Genomic DNA, 19,410 nt, shown 5'->3' on the forward strand with positions numbered 1-19,410 from the left:
TACATCAATCAATCAAAGTTTATTTGTATAGCGCTTTTAACAACTCAAGTTGTCGCAAAGCAGCTTTACAGGGTTTACAAGGTTAACAATACTATGGGTCCAGAACCCTAATGAGCAAGCTAAAGGCGACAGTGGCGAGGAAAAATTCCCTATGATGGTGGGGAATAGGAAGAAACCTCGGGAGAACCAAGACTCAAAAGGGAACCCATCCTCCATTGGGCGGCCCGTTAACACACAAATACACAAGTCACACATAATTCACACAATCAGACTAGGTCAAAATCAAGCTAATAAGAACAGGCATTTAAAAAACATAGAATGATAGTGAAACATTGTACATTTACTTTATTACAATGCAGGTATGAAGACCAAAGGGAGGATGTGGGCTCTTTTTTCTAATCTGACAATTTCCATGGAATTAGAGAATGGGAACAAGGTGAAATGAATGTATTTTTTACATTGTCCATTAACATATTTTGTTACATAGACATTGAACACTCTTTGAATTACTGTACACAAACAAAACCAAAGTAACTGAACACCATATGTAGCTTCTCTGTACTCATGACACGAGAAGACGAGAGAGTGAGTTTCCATTCAACGGGGTCACCTGAAGTGTTATTGCCCTCTCTGGCTGTTACAACACACACCTGCAAAACACTCACAATCGTGTGGAAGGACACACACCAGGTGAGGTGAGCAGCTTGTTATCCAGCTCCAGATGGTCCATATTGTGCCATTTGAAGGAACTTGACACCGGATTTGTGATTAAGAGGACGGGGCTGGGCTAGAAGGGCGGGGCTGGGCTAAGAGGTGTGGCAGAGTGAAATGAGCTACAATACATTGTGATTGAGAATGTATACAGTATACGTTTGGGTGGGTGCCACTGTGGGTGTGATGATTTGCTAGGTTCTATGATGACCAGGTCAAGGATCTGAAAGTGGCAACCAGGTGAAATACTGCATCACCAACTCCTCCTGCTGCCTGTAACAGCTCCGCTCTCTGAGAAGAACCAGACTCTGGGTGTCAGGGAAAAAAAGATAACTATAAGTAAAACAGAGCATGCAAAATACAGTACTGTGCAAAAGTGTTAGGTCAGCATTTATACCATATATAACTATTTTTGTGTCTCGTTATTAGAATACAACCTGAAAATGTAAGAAATGTGAATGCAGTATTAAAAAAAAAGAAAGACAAAAACAACTAAAGGCCCATTCACACCATACGGTAATTACGGATACGGACCCTTTCGTCCGGTTCCGGAGGTCGTTTCATCTGTCAGTGGGTCCGTTGCCAGAGCGCTTACGAATCCGTAGCAACGGAGCAATATAAACCGGAAATCAGGGGGCAGTAGAGAGTCAGAAGCATCGGACGTACACCAATTCGGGAAAATCAATGAAGAAGAGTACTGGACTTTAAAAAATGACGCTCGAGTTAGAAGAGAAACTTTGCGAGTTGGTTAGAGGCTACATTCTGCTACGGTGCCAGGTCATCGCGATAAACAGCGATGCAAAAACAGCTGGGAGGAGATTGCTGGTGTGCCGGTGCCGGAAATTTGACTATACTGCCCTCTAGAGGATGTATTTTTAAAAATCATAACGTTGGAACCGGAAAGAGGTATAGTGGCCCCCTACGGAGGCTACGTTTGGTACGGACGGACGAAATTCGTCCGTGTCCGGAGGTATAAAGCAGGCTTATGGGCTATACAGGGCAGTATTACTGTAACTGTAACCTCCCCTTACACTGGAACAATAGCAGGACAAGACAGTCTATCCAAAAGAGCTCAAGATGTGATTAGTGCCAAGGGAGATTAAATACTGAGAAACTGAGCGGCACGATGAGGAAGAGGCAACAGCTGGACGGCCCGAGTGATGGTGCCACTCTCGGCACGGCGGACGATGGCGAGGAGGGGGTGTGACGGCAGCAGTAACCCCGCCCACTCCTCACGCGCGAGCAACGGAGACGGCAGACTGCGCGGTGTTGGAGGCCCAACTGGAGGGCGTGTCGCGCTGCGAGAGGTGATCTGACGTGGAGACGGCGGCACGTCAGGCTGGCGAACCCGGCCATCATCGATGCTGCAGTGGACGAGGCGGCCGGAGCTGAGACGATACCGGCAAAGTCGACGGACGGGCCACGGCGAGGCGGCACAGGATCAGTCTTGGTGACAAGAAGCTGAGCTGCTGGAGATGTGGCGTGTGTGACGCTGGGACACGAGAGTGGCCCGGTGAGGGACGAGGCGACAACACCCCCAACCCTCCGACATTATCTCACGAGTTACGGGGCTGCTTGGCTACAACATTAACGGTGAGTTGAGCGGTAATTTTTTATTGCGCTTATTGATACGGGGTCGTCGGTTTCCCTGCTTAGGCCTGACATGGGGGGCCTTAGGTAGGTGCACTGAACTGACTACGGCAGCGTTTCTCAAAGTGTGGGGCATGGCCGGGTATTGCAGGTGGGGCGCAAACAATTGGAAGAAATGAACCTTTCTAAAGCCTGGTTTAAACTTTCGCGTGACTCCGCCCACCTCGCGCGACCCTGCACGAATGGTGGAAGCGTTTATACTTTCCGCGTGCAGTGTTCTCCGAAACGATGTGTGGTAGTATAAAGAAACACCCCTCAAAAACAGGGGAAGGAACATTTACCTGATGAATTTTAATGTTGCTTTGTGTTTCAGGTTTGAAAGTGCTGAGATTTAGGCTAAAGTACTTGAAAATGCTTGAAATTGTAACTACTTCGTTTCACAACAAATATCTGTCTGACTGAACAGTTCTCTTGCATTACGTTAACAAATACGAGCCTCTTGTAATTCCAGGATGAAACATGAGAGAACGTGAAGATGTTAAGATTGGGCGTTTTGAAAATAAACAACCATTAAATAATGTGATAAAAAAGCGAATTATTTTGAATCATTTCGAGTATATGTATAAATATTTAACTTATTTAAGTTTAACGTGCTGGGAAATATTGAAATGGACCTTGAAAATGACGTACAAGTGCTTTAATTCCACCTTATGAAAGTGTATGAACCCTGCAAACATGACATTGCGCTGAGGCGTGGCGCGCGCGAAGTTACAAAATTCGAGAGGTGCACGACCTCGCGAATCGACAGCGGAGCCACATCGATAACATCATTTTCGCTCACGACGCGTCAAGTATAAACCAGGCTTAAGCCTGTCGTTTTAATGCCTGTTTGGTTTTCATAAGCCCCGGATGTTTAAAACGTTCGCCGCCGCCACCGCCCCCGCCCCCGCCCCCATCAACAAATCACGTTCGCCATCCATTCGTGGGGCATGGAATTTCCCCTTCTTCTGAGGTGGGGAATGATAGAAAAAGTTTGAGAACCACTGGACTACGGTAACAGGGGATCGTTTTGAGCTTATTGGACGCATTTCCATGACACTAGATTTCGGTCACAGGCCGTGGAACCAGTCCTTCTGGGTAGTAGGGCTGAACGATTTTGGAAAATAATCTAATTGCAATTTTTTATCTATAAATTGCGATTGTGATTTAAAATCGCGATATTTTCCCACTGTTTTCAGGAAACTCTGTTTTTATACAGCTCAGATACAGGGTTGCCAACTTTTCAAGATCGCTTGGAGTGAGACTTGAACCTGGAGTGGGTGGCGAACGTAATTTGTTGTTGGGGGGGGGGGGGGTAAAATGGACTAAATTTAAGTATTATTATTATATCGTGATCGATCGATCGCCTGTGGTTGGCGCCAGAGCGAACTAGTAACTTTTTAGTCTAAGACGCTCAATGCGTGAGAGTTTGCATCCCTGCAGGTATAGCAACTTGGCTAAAATATGTGCGTGAGGGCATTTGGTAGCGCATATCCAGTGTGTTTAACAAAGCCATGAAGCCGGGCTTGTTCACTATATTAACGGACATCATCAAATCAAATCAAATCAAATTTTATTTATATAGCGCTTTTTACAACAGTTGTTGTCACAAAGCAGCTTTACAAGTGCCGAGTCCTAGCCCCCAGTGAGCAAGCCAAAGGCGACAGTGGCAAGGAAAAACTCCCTAGTTTTTGCATGAGGAAGAAACCTTGAGAGGAACCAAGACTCAGGGGGGGAGCCCATCCTCCTCTGGCCGACACCGGTCACCATGACAACAACAACAATATAGACAGAATGTAGACAGAATGTAAAAGATGCAATAATGTCTATTTAGACAGAATATAAAAGATGTAATAATGTCCATCATGGTGTAGGCATCCGGTTAGGCAGGAGGTGGCCGGCCCAGGATGGATCGCTTGTCTCTCCTCATCTCATTATTCCTCAAGCAGGCGGGCAGCCATGTGGAGAAATGAAACAGGGAAAATTAGCTCTGTATGAGGACATGTACAGGACAGGTAAAATTATAAACATTTCTGGAGTGTGGCAGCAACTCTGGCACTAAGTTAAATTATTACAGCCTAGCTAAAAAAGGCAGAACCAGAAGGTAACATAGGCTTGGGGGCATTCTGAGACAATGGCATCCGTCCACTGCACCGTCAACAAACTTGAGTGACCATGAGCAGTGACAGGATGACAGCACCAGCACCCCAGTCTACCATAAAACCCTTCGTCTATGAACCCCTGGATCTGTACCTTTATCTAAGGGGGATATTAATTATCAAACGCTAGACTAAATAAGTGGGTTTTCAACCTAGATTTAAAGATTGTGACAGTGTCAGAGTCCCGGACACATTTAGGAAGATTATTCCAAAGCTGGGGGGCCTTATAAGAAAAGGCTCTTCCCCCTGCTGTTACCTTGTTAATTTGTGGAACTAATAACAGACCAGCACCCTGTGATCTTAGTTGACGTGGGGGTTCATTGTAGGAAATAAGTTCCTGGAGGTATTCAGGAGCAAGCCCGTGTAGTGCTTTATATGCTAATAATAGAATTTTAAAATCAATACGAAATTTAACTGGGAGCCAATGCAGGGCTGATAGGACTGGTCTAATATGCTGAAATTTTCTAGTTCTGGTCAGAACTATTTGAACTATTTTGAACTATTTGAAGTTTATTTAGATTCCTATTTGAACATCCTGACAGTAGTGAATTGCAGTAGTCTAGTCTAGAGCTAACAAAGGCGTGCACCAATTTTTCTGCATCATCCTGTGATAATGCATTTCTTAATTTGGCAATATTGCGGAGATGTAGAAAAGCTATCCTAGTAGTATTATCTATACTACTATCATGTATCTATACTATCATGTCTTTCACTATGAACTCCGTTACTGCCCAGGTTATTTTAGCGTGCCGCTTCCAATTACATCCATAAGGAGTTACACTTTCAAACGGTTCGGTCAGTGAACCCTGTCTGCTGGACCGCGGTCAAGCTATCCGCGCTTTTGCGATTCATCCGTGCTTTAAATCTTATTGCGCCTATATGCGTGATTTTACGGTATTTCACTGCTCACCGCATACTAAAGCTTTATAAGCGCAGAGAAACACTTTTGCGTATTTGAAGATGCAGCACTGGTCGTTGGCATTTTAGCCTTACAAATATCATATGAGGCTTTGTGGTGTTCTTTTAAATGCTGAAGAAGGTTTGTAGTTTTACCTCGCGTCGTAGCAACAGTAGCAAGGCACGTATTGCACAGTACCTGATGTTGAGCAGCATCTTTTTAAAAGCCAAAATAATTTCACACAACTGATGTGCTGCCCCTCTTTGGTATTAGACTTTCAGTTGTGTCAGCTTCTGTCGAGCCTGAAGCCATTGTGCAACAAGTTAAAGTGCGCTGTGTTAACTTCACTTCTCCACTTCCCTGCCTCGTGCTCGAGTTTGCTCCGTTCGTCCTCGGCTCGGGTTGCTTCCAAGTCACGTGACCAGTTTAAATCGCAGCCTGTGCGATTACAGAATCGCGTTTTAAAATATCGCGAGATTATCGCAAATGCAATTAATCGTTCAGCCCTACTGGGTAGGGGGCATCAAAGACCCAGGCATTTTAGGCAGCGATTTCCTGGAGCGAGCAGAGGTGGTAATGAACTTTGGCAGCGGTAGCCTAACTCTAAATGGCCGTGAGGTCGGCATTCACGGGGGTACCGAGACGGTGGAAAGTCCGTGTACTGTGGCCGTGCAACAGGCGGGAAGTGACACAACGGCGCCGCTTGGTGTGGACCCGGTTCGTGACCTGTGGGAGCGTAGCTGTGCGGGGCTGTCGGAAGAGCAGGGCCAGTCGCTGTGGGCGCTGCTCGAGCAGTTTAGAGGGGTCTTCGCGATTACAGAGCGTGAGTGCTCGAGGACGGGTCTCGCGGTTTGGGGGATGTGCTGCCTGTTCGGCTGAGGCCGCACCGTCTCAATTTCTGTGAGACTGCAGGAACACCGTCCGGGTCGTAGCCACGGGAACGTTGATGCCTTGTCCCGCCATCCATGTTGGGAGTCGAACTGCGCGTATTGCCAGCGCGTTGAGGGGAAAACTGCCGAGGTGGGGCATTGCGGGGCGGTTGGTCAGGCCCCCTTTGCCCCACCAACGCTGTCGTGCATCACTGGGGAAGAGTTGTCCACGGCCCAGAAGGGGGATCATGAATTAGAGTGGGCATTGCACGATGTTGAGGCGGGGTCGATGCCGGATTGGGACGCTGTAGTGCGGCTGGGCCCCGTAGCCAAAGCCATTCGATCAAGCTAGAGCAGCATGAGGGTCATGAAGGGTATCCTTTGCCATGTGTGGGAAGACCCGAGCAACGGGTGTAAGCTGACGGTAGTGCCGCGAGACCTCCGCAACACTGTGCTACAGGCGGTTCACGGGCTGCCGGGCTCGGGGCATTTCGGCATAACAAAGACACTAGGGAGACACGCAGCTAGAGTTCTGACCAGAACTAGAAAATTTCAGCATATTAGACCAGTCCTATCAGCCCTGCATTGGCTCCCAGTTAAATTTCGTATTGATTTTAAAATTCTATTATTAGCATATAAAGCACTACACGGGCTTGCTCCTGAATACCTCCAGGAACTTATTTCCTACTATGAACCCCCACGTCAACTAAGATCACAGGGTGCTGGTCTGTTATTAGTTCCACAAATTAACAAGGTAACAGCAGGGGGAAGAGCCTTTTCTTATAAGGCCCCCCAGCTTTGGAATAATCTTCCTAAATGTGTCCGGGACTCTGACACAGTCACAATCTTTAAATCTAGGTTGAAAACCCACTTATTTAGTCTAGCGTTTGATAATTAATATCCCCCTTAGATAAAGGTACAGATCCAGGGGTTCATAGACAAAGGGTTTTATGGTAGACTGGGGTGCTGGTGCTGTCATCCTGTCACTGCTCATGGTCACTCAAGTTTGTTGACAGTGCAGTGGACGGATGACATTGTCTCAGAATGCCCCCAAGCCTATGTTACCTTCTGGTTCTGCCTTTTTTAGCTAGGCTGTAATAATTTAACTTAGTGCCGGAGTTGCTGCCACACTCCAGAAATGTTTATAATTTTACCTGTCCTGTACATGTCCTCATACAGAGCTAATTTTCCCTGTTTCATTTCTCCACATGGCTGCCCGCCTGCTTGAGGAATAATGAGATGAGGAGAGACAAGCGATCCATCCTGGGCCGGCCACCTCCTGCCTAACCGGATGCCTACACCATGATGGACATTATTACATCTTTTATATTCTGTCTAAATGGACATTATTGCATCTTTTACATTCTGTCTACATTCTGTCTATATTGTTGTTGTTGTCATGGTGACCGGTGTCGGCCAGAGGAGGATGGGCTCCCCCCCTGAGTCTTGGTTCCTCTCAAGGTTTCTTCCTCATGCAAAAACTAGGGAGTTTTTCCTTGCCACTGTCGCCTTTGGCTTGCTCACTGGGACTCGGCACTTGTAAAGCTGCTTTGTGACAACAACTGTTGTAAAAAGCGCTATATGAATAAAATTTGATTTGATTTGATTTTGATAGTGTACCGCGACCGCTTGGCGCCATACTGGCCAAAACTATTGGGCGCTGGACGTCGCCCGGACTTGCCTGTCCCCAGTTCCCCCAGTGTTTCCCCCGTTACTCCTCCCTCTGTATCACCCATGGCCGAACCGGCCAGGCCGCAGCGCATGCGGAGAATGCCGTGTTGCCTCCAGGACTATGTTTGAGTAGCCTACTGTTTGTCACGCGTGTACCGTCTGTATGTGTGTTTGATGTGTTCTGCATTCCTTGGGTTGTCGAAAAAAAGTGGGTTCTTTGAATGTTTCGTTATGTTATGCTGTTATGTTACTGACACGTGTTGCAAAAAAAGAATTTTGAGTTGTTGATGCTCTATTGTGATGGGCTGTGAACGTATTTCGCTATGTTAATGTGCCATGTGTGAGATGTTGGTTGTGACCACTGACATGCTGTATCTTGTGTGGTTGCCGAGGACGGCCGACCTCTTGGGGGGGCTGTGTAGCATCGGTCCAATGGGGGGACGGCGCTACTTCCCATGAACCCCTGCGGCTCCGATATTGGTCCTTGTTATGTGTATTGGATGTCATGTATTTATTAGTTATGTGTTAAGTTGTGTGCTATGTAGTTTAAGTCCCCTTTTCTATCAGTTATGTTGTGTACGAGTATGAGTCCCTCCTTACCATGTGTGTGTGTGTAACGTTGTCGTGTGTATGACATTCCCTTGTGTTTCTCATAGTATTTGAGTTTGTTCTACGTGATCATTCTTCCTCTACGTGACTACGTTACTGAAACGTCCAATTAAAAGAATCCTTTTCTGTTAAAATGGATCAGTTTTCTGCCTCTCCTTCTTACACCACGCCACAATATTCTGACGTTTTCGTTCATGTGCCTGGATGCTACCTCAAAACTTTTCCTTGTGCCTTTACTTTCATTTATCTATCTTAGTTTTATTGTAACCAGTTTGTTTAGCTCCCCTTAATAAGCACTATACTGTGTGGATATGTCTATGTGGGACTTATAGTTCACTACTGTATGGATATGTCTATGTGGGATTTATAGTTCACTATACTGTGAGGATATGTCTATGTGGGATTTGTAGTTCACTATACTGTGTGTATAAGTCTATATGGGATTTGTAGTTCACTATACTGTGTGTATAAGTCTGTGGGATTTATAGTTCACTACTGTATGGATATGTCTATGTGGGATTTATAGTTCACTATACTGTGAGGATATGTCTATGTGGGATTTATAGTTCACTATACTGTGTGTGTATGTGGGGGAGGGGGTGATCTGCTCTTTTCTCCTTGTAATTTTTTTACAATTGAAAACTTAAAAAAGACCTTTGAACAAAAACAATTCTGTATTTTCTGTTTGTTTTCATAAAGAGACAGAGAAATAATTATTCAGTTACTACATTTACAGTCACTATTATACACTATATGGTTATTATACAGTTGCTGAAACAGCAACTGTGGACTAAATGCTTTTGGTGATAACTGATACTTTCTATGCAGGAGACACACATCATTAACCCTGAGCACTTGCCTGCATGTGGAGACAGAAGGAGCGCCCCCTTGAGGTGCTGCACCAGATCACACAGCTCCTGCTCTTTTTCCTCATCAGAGTTACCTGGTCCAAAATCCTCCTCCTTCATAGACCCATCTGAGCATGAATGTTCTGTGATAGACTCCTGTCTGTCAAGCTCTGGCCCCTCCCCTTCTATGATAGACTCCTGTCTGTCAAGCTCTGGCCACTCCCCTTCTGTGACAGACTCCTGTCTGTCAAGCTCTGGCCACTCCCCTTCTGTGACAGACTCCTGTCTGTCAAGCTCTGGCCCCTCCCCTTCTGTGATAGACTCCTGTCTGACAAGCTCTGGCTCCTCCCATTCATCGAAACTCTTCCCTTTGTCCTCTTCAACAAGGTGAACTTCTTTTATATGTGTCACAAAATGGTCTGTGACAACTTCAGCCATATGACCTCCCTCAAGCACCAAATGAAGAGCCTCATCATCTTCCTCGTTCTTCCTCTTCCTTTCTTCTCTCTCATCCTTTTCTCTCACTGGTTCACCCTTCAGTTCTTTGAAGGTGGAGCTGGTTTGAGGATCCAGATTCCTGCAGTTTGATTGTTTCTCACTCTTGTTGTCGCCATCGTCCTGCTGAAGAAGAGGTGTGTGGATGCATTGCTGGATACTGGTGCCAGGCTCTGTTACCCTCTCACTCAGTGCCTGTGTGCAACAATACACCAAATTATGATTCAAAATGGACATTTAGTGGTAAAGAAATGAGATTCTCAGTGGTTACACGTTACAGCTGTTGATCTGCCTAAATGTAATCATGAAGACCAGCATCTCATTCACACCATTTTCCTCTTTGTCTCCCACCCTCTCTATCCCCATTTTTGCCCCCCCCCCTCCTCTCACATGTCTGACGTGTCCCAGTTCCTCCTCCAGCTGCTGGTTCTGCTGGACCAGCACCCCCAGGGTCGACTCCAACTCTGTGCATCTGTCCTCCAGAGACTCATGCTCTGACTGAGTTGCTGCCCTCCACACCTGAAACTCTCTCTCCAGGAGCCTGATAATCACACACACACACACACACACACACACACACACACACACACACACACACGTATGATCAGAAGTGTCAACGCTGACACTTGCGTTCACCCTCCTGTGACCTACACTGAATAGCCACATTATTAAAGACCCTTCATTGACCTTCCAAACCACAGACTGTCATCACAGCACAGATGAATTATCATCGTTCTGCAGGAATCTTGGCTCGTGAAGACTTCTCGCAGTTGCTGCAAATTAGATAGAGTGACTACACAAGCCAAGCCTTTGGCTTGCTCATTAGGGATCTGGACCCATTAGGGATCAGGTTCCTGTTTCCTGTGACGACACTCCTGTTTCCTGTTTTCACCGGCGCACGGCAGCACGCTCGCACGCAAACGCGGATTCACGTATCACATTAGCATAGCTTAGCTATAGCCTAATACACTTACATTAAACACTACAATTCTAAATCAGTATAATACACTTACCGACATCTGATTATTTTATCTCGTTTCTGTTTTCTCGTCTCTTTTTTCTCCCTCTGTTTTCTCCCCCTGTTTCTTTCTTTCTCCCTCTGTTTTGTCTCCCCTGTTTTTTCATGGCTACCGCGGAGGAACGGGCTCTCGTCAAGCTCGGCTCGGAGCTGGACAAGCTGGGTCGGCAGATCCAGCGTCTTCTGGAGAAGCAAGCGGAGCTCACCCAGGAGAAGACCAGGCTCGAGGCCGCCCGCGACGCTGCCTACTCGGCCGTCTCCACTCCCTCGTCACGGCGGCTCAGCGCGACCGCCATCTTGACCCGGGCACCAGGCTGGGAGCGCCAGCGAGGACGCGGAAGGCAGCCGGCGTCGTCACCCCTACCTCAGCCGGACTTCTCCTCTGCGAATCCGTTCGAGGTGCTCAGCTCCAGGTCCTCCGCCTCGCCCTCACCCCTGCGTCCGACACCACCCTCACCAGCGCCGGCACCGAAGAAGAATAAGGGCGGTATCCTTGTTATCGGCGACTCGATAACACGACACGTGAAGATTCACCTGCCAGGCGCTAAAAGAACCCCCACTGTGTCATGTTTTCCAGGCGCTCGTGTCCTGGACGTGGCCAGGCGGCTTCCCTCGGCGCTGAAGCAGCGAGACGACTTCGGCACCGTCGTCCTTCACGTGGGGGCTGTCGACACCTTCGCCCGGCGCAGCGAGATCCTGAAGGAGCACTACCGATCGCTTCTGGACACCGCGCGGAAGAAGACGTCGGCCAGGCTTGTTGTCTCCGGTCCGCTTCCAACGTTCCGGCGAGGGTGCGAGTCATACAGTCGTCTTTTCTGTCTCCACAGCTGGCTCCGGGACACCTGTAGCAGCGCCGGCGTGGACTACGTCGACAACTGGGAGAGTTTCCGAGAGCGTCCATCACTCTACCGCCGAGATGGACTTCACCCCAGTCGCCTAGGCTCGGCAGTCCTCTCCAGGAACATCGAGGACGTGCTACGTCGGGCCTGACCAGCCACAACAAACCACGCAAATCAGCTAAGTAGAACTTACTTCCCTAACTACCAAACCATTATGACTGTGTCTGTTAGCCGTGGCAGGTATAAGAATAACAGGGCGATATGTTTTAAAAATCTAATTAAAATTAAATTAAATAATCAACATGAAGTGAGCAGCAATATTAAGCTAAGGCTAGGACTTTTAAACATTAGATCACTTGCATCAAAAGCTGTGATAGTAAACGAAATAATCTCAGATAACAGACTAAACGCACTCTGTTTAACAGAAACATGGGCTAGAGTAGGCGAATATGTAAGTTTTAATGAAGCAGCTCCTCCTGGATACAGTTATGTTCATCAGCCCCGTATCACAGGGCGTGGAGGTGGAGTAGCCACAATATATGACACAGACATAGGTTTTACTGTAAAACCAACCACCTCTATTAACTCATTCGAGGCTTTGATAGGTGAAATAGGCAATAATCGTATAGGCAATAAAACAAAGCTTAAATTAGTGACCATCTATCGACCGCCGGGTCCCTACTCAGAATTTCTTCAGGAATTTGCTGAGTTTCTTTCGGAACTAGTCTTAACCATCGAGAGATTTGTAATTGTGGGTGATTTCAACATTCATTATGAAAATGAATCAGACCCACTGAAAATTGCGTTCGACTCCATACTAGATTCAGTAGGTATAGCCCAAAATGTGACAGGGCCTACCCACCGCTGTAAACACACCTTAGACTTAATACTTACTTACGGATTAAACATAGAACATCTGGCAGTCATCCCCCAAAATGACGCCATTTCAGATCATTTCTTACTAATATATGAAATGACTTTATACAATGTACATCAGATGCGCCATACAAAAACCACGCGCACTATTACATCCGACACTGCAGCAACATTTATAAACTTACTGCTAGAGCTACCGAACACTATGCCACTGCAGCCCAATGAATTGGAACAGGCAACACAACAGTTTTATTCCACACTCAGCAATACCTTAGACAGTGTAGCTCCAATTAAAACAAAATTAATTAGGGAGAAAAAGCTATCACCATGGTATGACGAACACACTCGTCTTCTAAAACAGGCAGCTCGAGCAGCGGAGCGAAAATGGAAATCCACCTCACTAGAAGTGTTTAGAATCACATGGAAAGACGCCATAGTCAAATATAAACATGCCCTAATAAAAGCTAGAGCCGCATACTATTCGACACTAATAGAAAACAACAAGAATAACCCTAGATTTCTCTTCGCGACGGTATCTAAACTAACAAGAAATATCAACGACACTAGTTCTAACACAGCACTTACACACACTAGCGATGAATTTTTAAACTTTTTCAATAATAAAATAGATAATATCCGACTACAGAGTCATAATACATCGCAGCCTAACCTCCAATCCAACCCCAGTAGTTCAGCTATTAGTAACTATGCATCCAAAAATATTACTGAGCTAAATATCTTCAATCCTATATCGCAAAAAGAGCTCACAACATTGATTAATTCGTCTAAGCCTACATCATGTATATTTGACCCAGTTCCAACCCGTCTATTTAAAGACCTACTCCCAGCCACTGCAGGGCCCTTACTTAATATGATTAACTCCTCCCTTAACCTAGGTTACATGCCCAAACAATTAAAATGCGCCGTAATTAGACCCTTGATTAAAAAACAGAATCTCGATCCGCAGATTTTAGCCAACTATAGACCCATTTCTAATCTCCCATTTATCTCTAAAATTTTAGAAAAAGCAGTTTCCAATCAGTTAAACCACTATCTCCAATCAAATAGTATCCATGAAAAGTTCCAATCAGGATTTAGACCAAACCACAGCACTGAAACAGCTTTACTCAGGGTAGTGAATGATCTACTAATATCGGCCGATAATGGGCTCGTCTCGTTCCTTATACTGTTGGATCTTAGTGCAGCTTTTGATACTGTAGACCACAACATTTTGCTGGATAGACTAGAAAACACAGTAGGTATTAAAGGAGTCGCACTCTCCTGGTTTAGATCATATTTAACTGACCGCTTCCAATGTGTAAGTGTTAATAATAAAACCTCTAAATCTGTGCAGGTTAAATATGGTGTCCCACAAGGGACAGTCCTAGGACCACTTCTATTCACACTGTACATGTTACCCTTAGGCGAAATTATGCATAAGCATGACATCAGTTTCCATTCCTACGCAGACGACACTCAGCTATATTTATCAGCAAAACCCGATGATTTAGGCGCAAACAGTAAGATTGAGAAATGTGTAGAAGAGATAAAACATTGGATGGCATGTAACTTTCTAGCACTAAATGCCGATAAAACAGAATTGATAATAGTTGGGTCTAGGGCTGCGAGAGACAAGATACATAATGCAGCATTGAATCTACATTCTTTTACTATAACCCCCAGTGCAGAGGTAAAGAACTTGGGCGTCACAATAGACCCAGATCTCTCGTTCGATACACATATTAATAATATAACTAGGGTAGCGTTCTTTCACTTGCGCAACATTGCCAAAATTAGAAACATATTAAATATTAGTGATGCAGAAAAACTAATCCATGCATTCATATCCTCTCGTTTAGATTATTGCAACAGTCTCCTAGCTGGATGTTCTGGTAAATCGATAAACAAACTCCAGCTGGTTCAGAACGCAGCAGCACGAGTTTTAACAAAAACTAAAAAGTTTGATCACATTAGTCCCGTACTATCGTCATTACACTGGCTGCCAATTAGATTCCGTATTGACTATAAAATACTTTTATTAACATATAAAACGCTGCATGGCTTAGCTCCAGACTATCTTAGTGAACTTATTGAACAATATAACCCAGCGCGTTCACTTCGCTCGCAGGACGCAGGGTTATTAACTGTTCCTAGGATCAAAAAGATCACAGCAGGTGGAAGAGCCTTTTCTTTTAAAGCTCCACAATTGTGGAATAATCTTCCTGCCTCTATTCGGGACTCAGACACAGTCTCAATGTTTAAAACTCGATTAAAGACTCATCTGTTTAGTTTGGCCTTTGATTAATCTGTTACATATTTACTACATCTCGTATCTTTTCTCCGAGGTTCACCTGGAGAGTAACATTGCAGTCGGAGCCTACAATACCAGCATCGCTGCTCCGACACGGAATGAAAGCCTGGCGTTCATCAACAGACATTTACAGTGACAATATCATAACCCAGAACTTTCATTTTTACCTTTACTTAGTCTGATTGTGTGATTTGTGTGTGACTTGTGTATTTGTCTGTATTTTGTGTAATCTGTGTGTTAACGGGCCGCCCAATGGAGGATGGGTTCCCTTTTGAGTCTTGGTTCTCCCGAGGTTTCTTCCTATTCCCCACTATCTTAGGGAGTTTTTCCTCGCCACTGTCGCCCTTGGCTTGCTCATTAGGGTTCTGGACCCGTAGTATTGTTAACCTTTTAAATCCTGTAAGGCGCTTTGTGACAACATGTGTTGTGAAAAGCGCTATACAAATAAACTTTGATTGATTGATTGATTGATTGTAAAGCTGCTTTGTGACAACGTGTGTTGTGAAAAGCGCTATATAAATAAATTTGACTTTGACTACACAATCCTAACCAGTCCATAACTACACAACCCTAACCAGTCCATGACTACACAACCCTAACCAGTCCATGACTACACAACCCCAACCAATCCATGACTGCACAACCCTAAGTCTCACTACACAACGCTAACCAGTCCGTGACTGCACAACCCTAACCAGTCCATCACTACACAACCCTTGTGCCATATTTTGTCAATTGTGATTTTTTACACCCCAATCGAAATTTGTCCTCCGCGTTTAACCCATCTGTGCAGTCAGAACACACACACCAGTGATTACTAGGGGGCTGTGGATCACACATGCCCAGAGCGGTGGGCAGCCCGGGGAGCAGTTGGGGTTAGGTGCCTTGCTCAAGGGCACCTCAGTCATGGCCTCAGGTCTGGGAATCGAACTCACGACCCTCCGGTCACAAGACCAGTTCCCTAACCACCAGGCCATGACTGTCCCATCTGCCACAGGGTAGATAGCTGTCATGAAGGGATAATTTGGTCAGCCACAATTGTTAGGTGAGCCCTAATTTCCAAATGTCCATTCACATGTATAAGGGAATTGCAAGAAAGCTTTCCCCAAACCTCCACCTCCACCATTACTCTAACTCCACCAGACCAGCTCCCAGACCATTACTCCACCTCCGCCAGAACATTACACCACCTCCACCAGACCATTACTCCACCTCCGCCAGACCATTACTCCACCAGACCATTACTCCACCTCCACCAGACCATTACTCCACCTCCGCCAGACCATTACTCCACCTCCGCCAGACCATTACTCCACCTCCACCAGACCATTACTCCACCTCCACCAGACCATTACTCCACCTCCGCCAGACCATTACTCCACCTCCACCAGACCATTACCCCACCTCCGCCAGACCATTACTCCACCTCCGCCAGACCATTACTCCACCTCCGCCAGACCATTACACCACCTCCACCAGACCATTACTCCACCTCCGCCAGACCATTACTCCACCAGACCATTACTCCACCTCCACCAGACCATTACTCCACCTCCGCCAGACCATTACTCCACCAGACCATTACTCCACCTCCACCAGACCATTACTCCACCTCCGCCAGACCATTACTCCACCTCCGCCAGACCATTACTCCACCTCCGCCAGACCATTACACCACCTCCACCAGACCATTACTCCACCTCCGCCAGACCATTACCCCACCTCCGCCAGACCATTACACCACCTCCGCCAGACCATTACCCCACCTCCGCCAGACCATTACTCCACCTCCGCCAGACCATTACACCACCTCCACCAGACCATTACTCCACCTCCGCCAGACCATTACACCACCTCCACCAGACCATTACTCCACCTCCACCAGACCATTACTCCACCTCCGCCAGACCATTACACCACCTCCACCAGACCATTACTTCACCTCCGCCAGACCATTACTCCACCTCCACCAGACCATTACTCCACCTCCGCCAGACCATTACTCCACCTCCGCCAGACCATTACTCCACCTCCGCCAGACCATTACTCCACCTCCGCCAGACCATTACTCCACCTCCGCCAGACCATTACCCCACCTCCGCCAGACCATTACTCCACCTCCACCAGACCATTACTCCACCTCCGCCAGACCATTACTTCACCTCCACCAGACCATTACTCCACCTCCACCAGACCATTAGACCACCTCCACCAGACCATTACACCACTTCCACTTGGGTATGGTGCAATAAAATCTGGATTAATCTGACCACACAAATGTTTTTACTGCTCACTCAGACAATTTTGCTCTCGTTTGGCCCCCGGAGTCTCGTTTGCCCCCCGGAGTCTTTGCCATCCCACAGCGGCTGCTCGTCTGCTGCTCCAGCTCAGTCTAACTGATGAGTTGTGTGTTCAGACAGGTCAGTTAGTCAACCAGTGTTGTATTGGTTAATCAGAATGGTTCTTCACATTCTTGATATATTCTTGACACCTGACACAAGGTTGGCAGTTAAAACACTGACCATGGCTAGTCCAGCACAGATGACTGTGCCTCATTCACTTCCCTCGACTTTCAGATTCACATGTGGATTTACAATGAAATTGATCTGTGGAGTTTGCTCAACTGATTTAATGCTGTCTAAATGTTCCAATCATGATGGTATTAAAGTGGACATTCAATGTACATCAAAATTCCATCCTACCATTTATCTCTCTGCAGGTCCCTCATGGCTTTTTGTGTGATGGTTAGATCCTTTTGGAGAAGCGAAGTTTTCCTCTGTGAAAAGCATGACACTATTGACGTGACACTAATGACGTGACACTAATGACGTGACACTAATGACGTGACACTAATGACGTGACTCTAATGACGTGACACTAATGACGTGACACTAATGACGTGACACTATTGACGTGACACTAATGACGTGACACTATTGACGTGACACTATTGACGTGACACTAATGACACTACAGTGTCACCTGTCACATTCTTTAAATCTTAAACCTGGGTTACTGAAAAATCTATCGGTATACTTTTATATCTAAATTTTGTGATACTATCAATATTCCTCTCTATACTCCGTGTGAGCCAAAATACAACGAAACTTCATCTGCGTACACCTGTTTATAATGAATGACAATAAAGATTGTCTAAGTCTAACAGAAGTCAGTGGAAAAGCCATGAAAGGGCCAGCAGTGCTCAGGTGAGCACCGATCTACCTGAGGGTGCATGTCTGCCTCATCTGTCTGTAAGGCTTTGGATTCCCCTTTCATCTGTGTAGGAGCAGGAGGAAGGTGAGGAAGAAGGACACCCAGGCCTCCAGGAACATCTTCACACAGCTGTTGCAGTGGAGAAGGAGCACTGTAGGGAAATAGAATGTTTCAGTGAGACACACACACACACACACACACACACACACACACACACACACACACACACACACACACACACACATTCTTACACTAACACACATACACTCTCATGCATACACTCTGTCTCTGTCTTTCACACACACACACACACACACACACACACACACACACACACACACATATAACTGTGCTGTGGGGATCCATTAGAAGCAGCCCTAAAGGCCCTACTCCGCTCCATCTCTCTTGTGGTGTAGTGGCGTGGCAGGAGAGAAAGGCGGGCCCTTGATGCCAGTGACACCATCGTCTCTCTCCATGAGGGCTTGGGATGAAGGGCAGAGAAGCACATTACAGACAAGACCCATACTGGAATTAATCACATGAGATTATTACAGACAAGACCCATACTGGAATTAATCACATGAGATTATTACAGACAAGACCCATACTGGAATTAATCACATGAGATTATTACAGACAAGACCCATACTGGAATTAATCACATGAGATTATTACAGACAAGACCCATACTGGAATTAATCACATGAGATTATTACAGACAAGACCCATACTGGAATTAATCACATGAGATTATTACAGACAAGACCCATACTGGAATTAATCACATGAGATTATTACAGACAAGACCCATACTGGAATTAATCACATGAGATTATTACAGACAAGACCCATACTGGAATTAATCACATGAGATTATTACAGACAAGACCCATACTGGAATTATACACATGAGATTATTACAGACAAGACCCATACTGGAATTATACACATGAGATTATTACAGACAAGACCCATACTGGAATTATACACATGAGATTATTACAGACAAGACCCATACTGGAATTATACACATGAGATTATTACAGACAAGACCCATACTGGAATTAAACACCTGAGATTATTACAGACAAGACCCATACTGGAATTAAACACATGAGATTATTACATTCTGGAATGCAGATAAGAATGCTATAAAAGCTTGAGCACACCGATGTGTGTCTGGTTTGCCAAGTGTATTCAGAGTGCAGAGGGATCACTAGCAGCAGATCGTTGTGCAGTGTGGGTTCAGATTAGTGTTCAGTGT

The 19,410-nt window shown here is 45.9% G+C and overlaps 1 protein-coding gene across 2 annotated transcripts in view; it reads right to left on the reverse strand.

Moving 5' to 3' along the window:
* Window positions 1-19,410, reverse strand: part of dytn (dystrotelin) — a 26,853-nt gene continuing 7,443 nt past the window's right edge. Inside the window, exons 9-14 of one of the 2 annotated variants that reach the window (XM_076992622.1) lie at window positions 18,488-18,627; window positions 18,156-18,297; window positions 17,636-17,709; window positions 10,280-10,430; window positions 9,406-10,084; window positions 1-1,019 (exon numbers count right to left, since the gene is read on the reverse strand). In XM_076992622.1, coding sequence (XP_076848737.1) covers window positions 913-1,019; window positions 9,406-10,084; window positions 10,280-10,430; window positions 17,636-17,709; window positions 18,156-18,297; window positions 18,488-18,627 — 1,293 coding nt within the window. In that variant the 3' untranslated portion in view covers window positions 1-912. Of the gene's footprint in view, window positions 1,020-7,881; window positions 10,085-10,279; window positions 10,431-17,635; window positions 17,710-18,155; window positions 18,298-18,487; window positions 18,628-19,410 lie in introns of those variants that run through there. The other variant, XM_076992621.1, reaches the window with a different exon arrangement.

Source organism: Brachyhypopomus gauderio, unplaced genomic scaffold (genome assembly GCF_052324685.1).
Source record: "Brachyhypopomus gauderio isolate BG-103 unplaced genomic scaffold, BGAUD_0.2 sc95, whole genome shotgun sequence".
Lineage (NCBI taxonomy): Eukaryota > Metazoa > Chordata > Actinopteri > Gymnotiformes > Hypopomidae > Brachyhypopomus > Brachyhypopomus gauderio.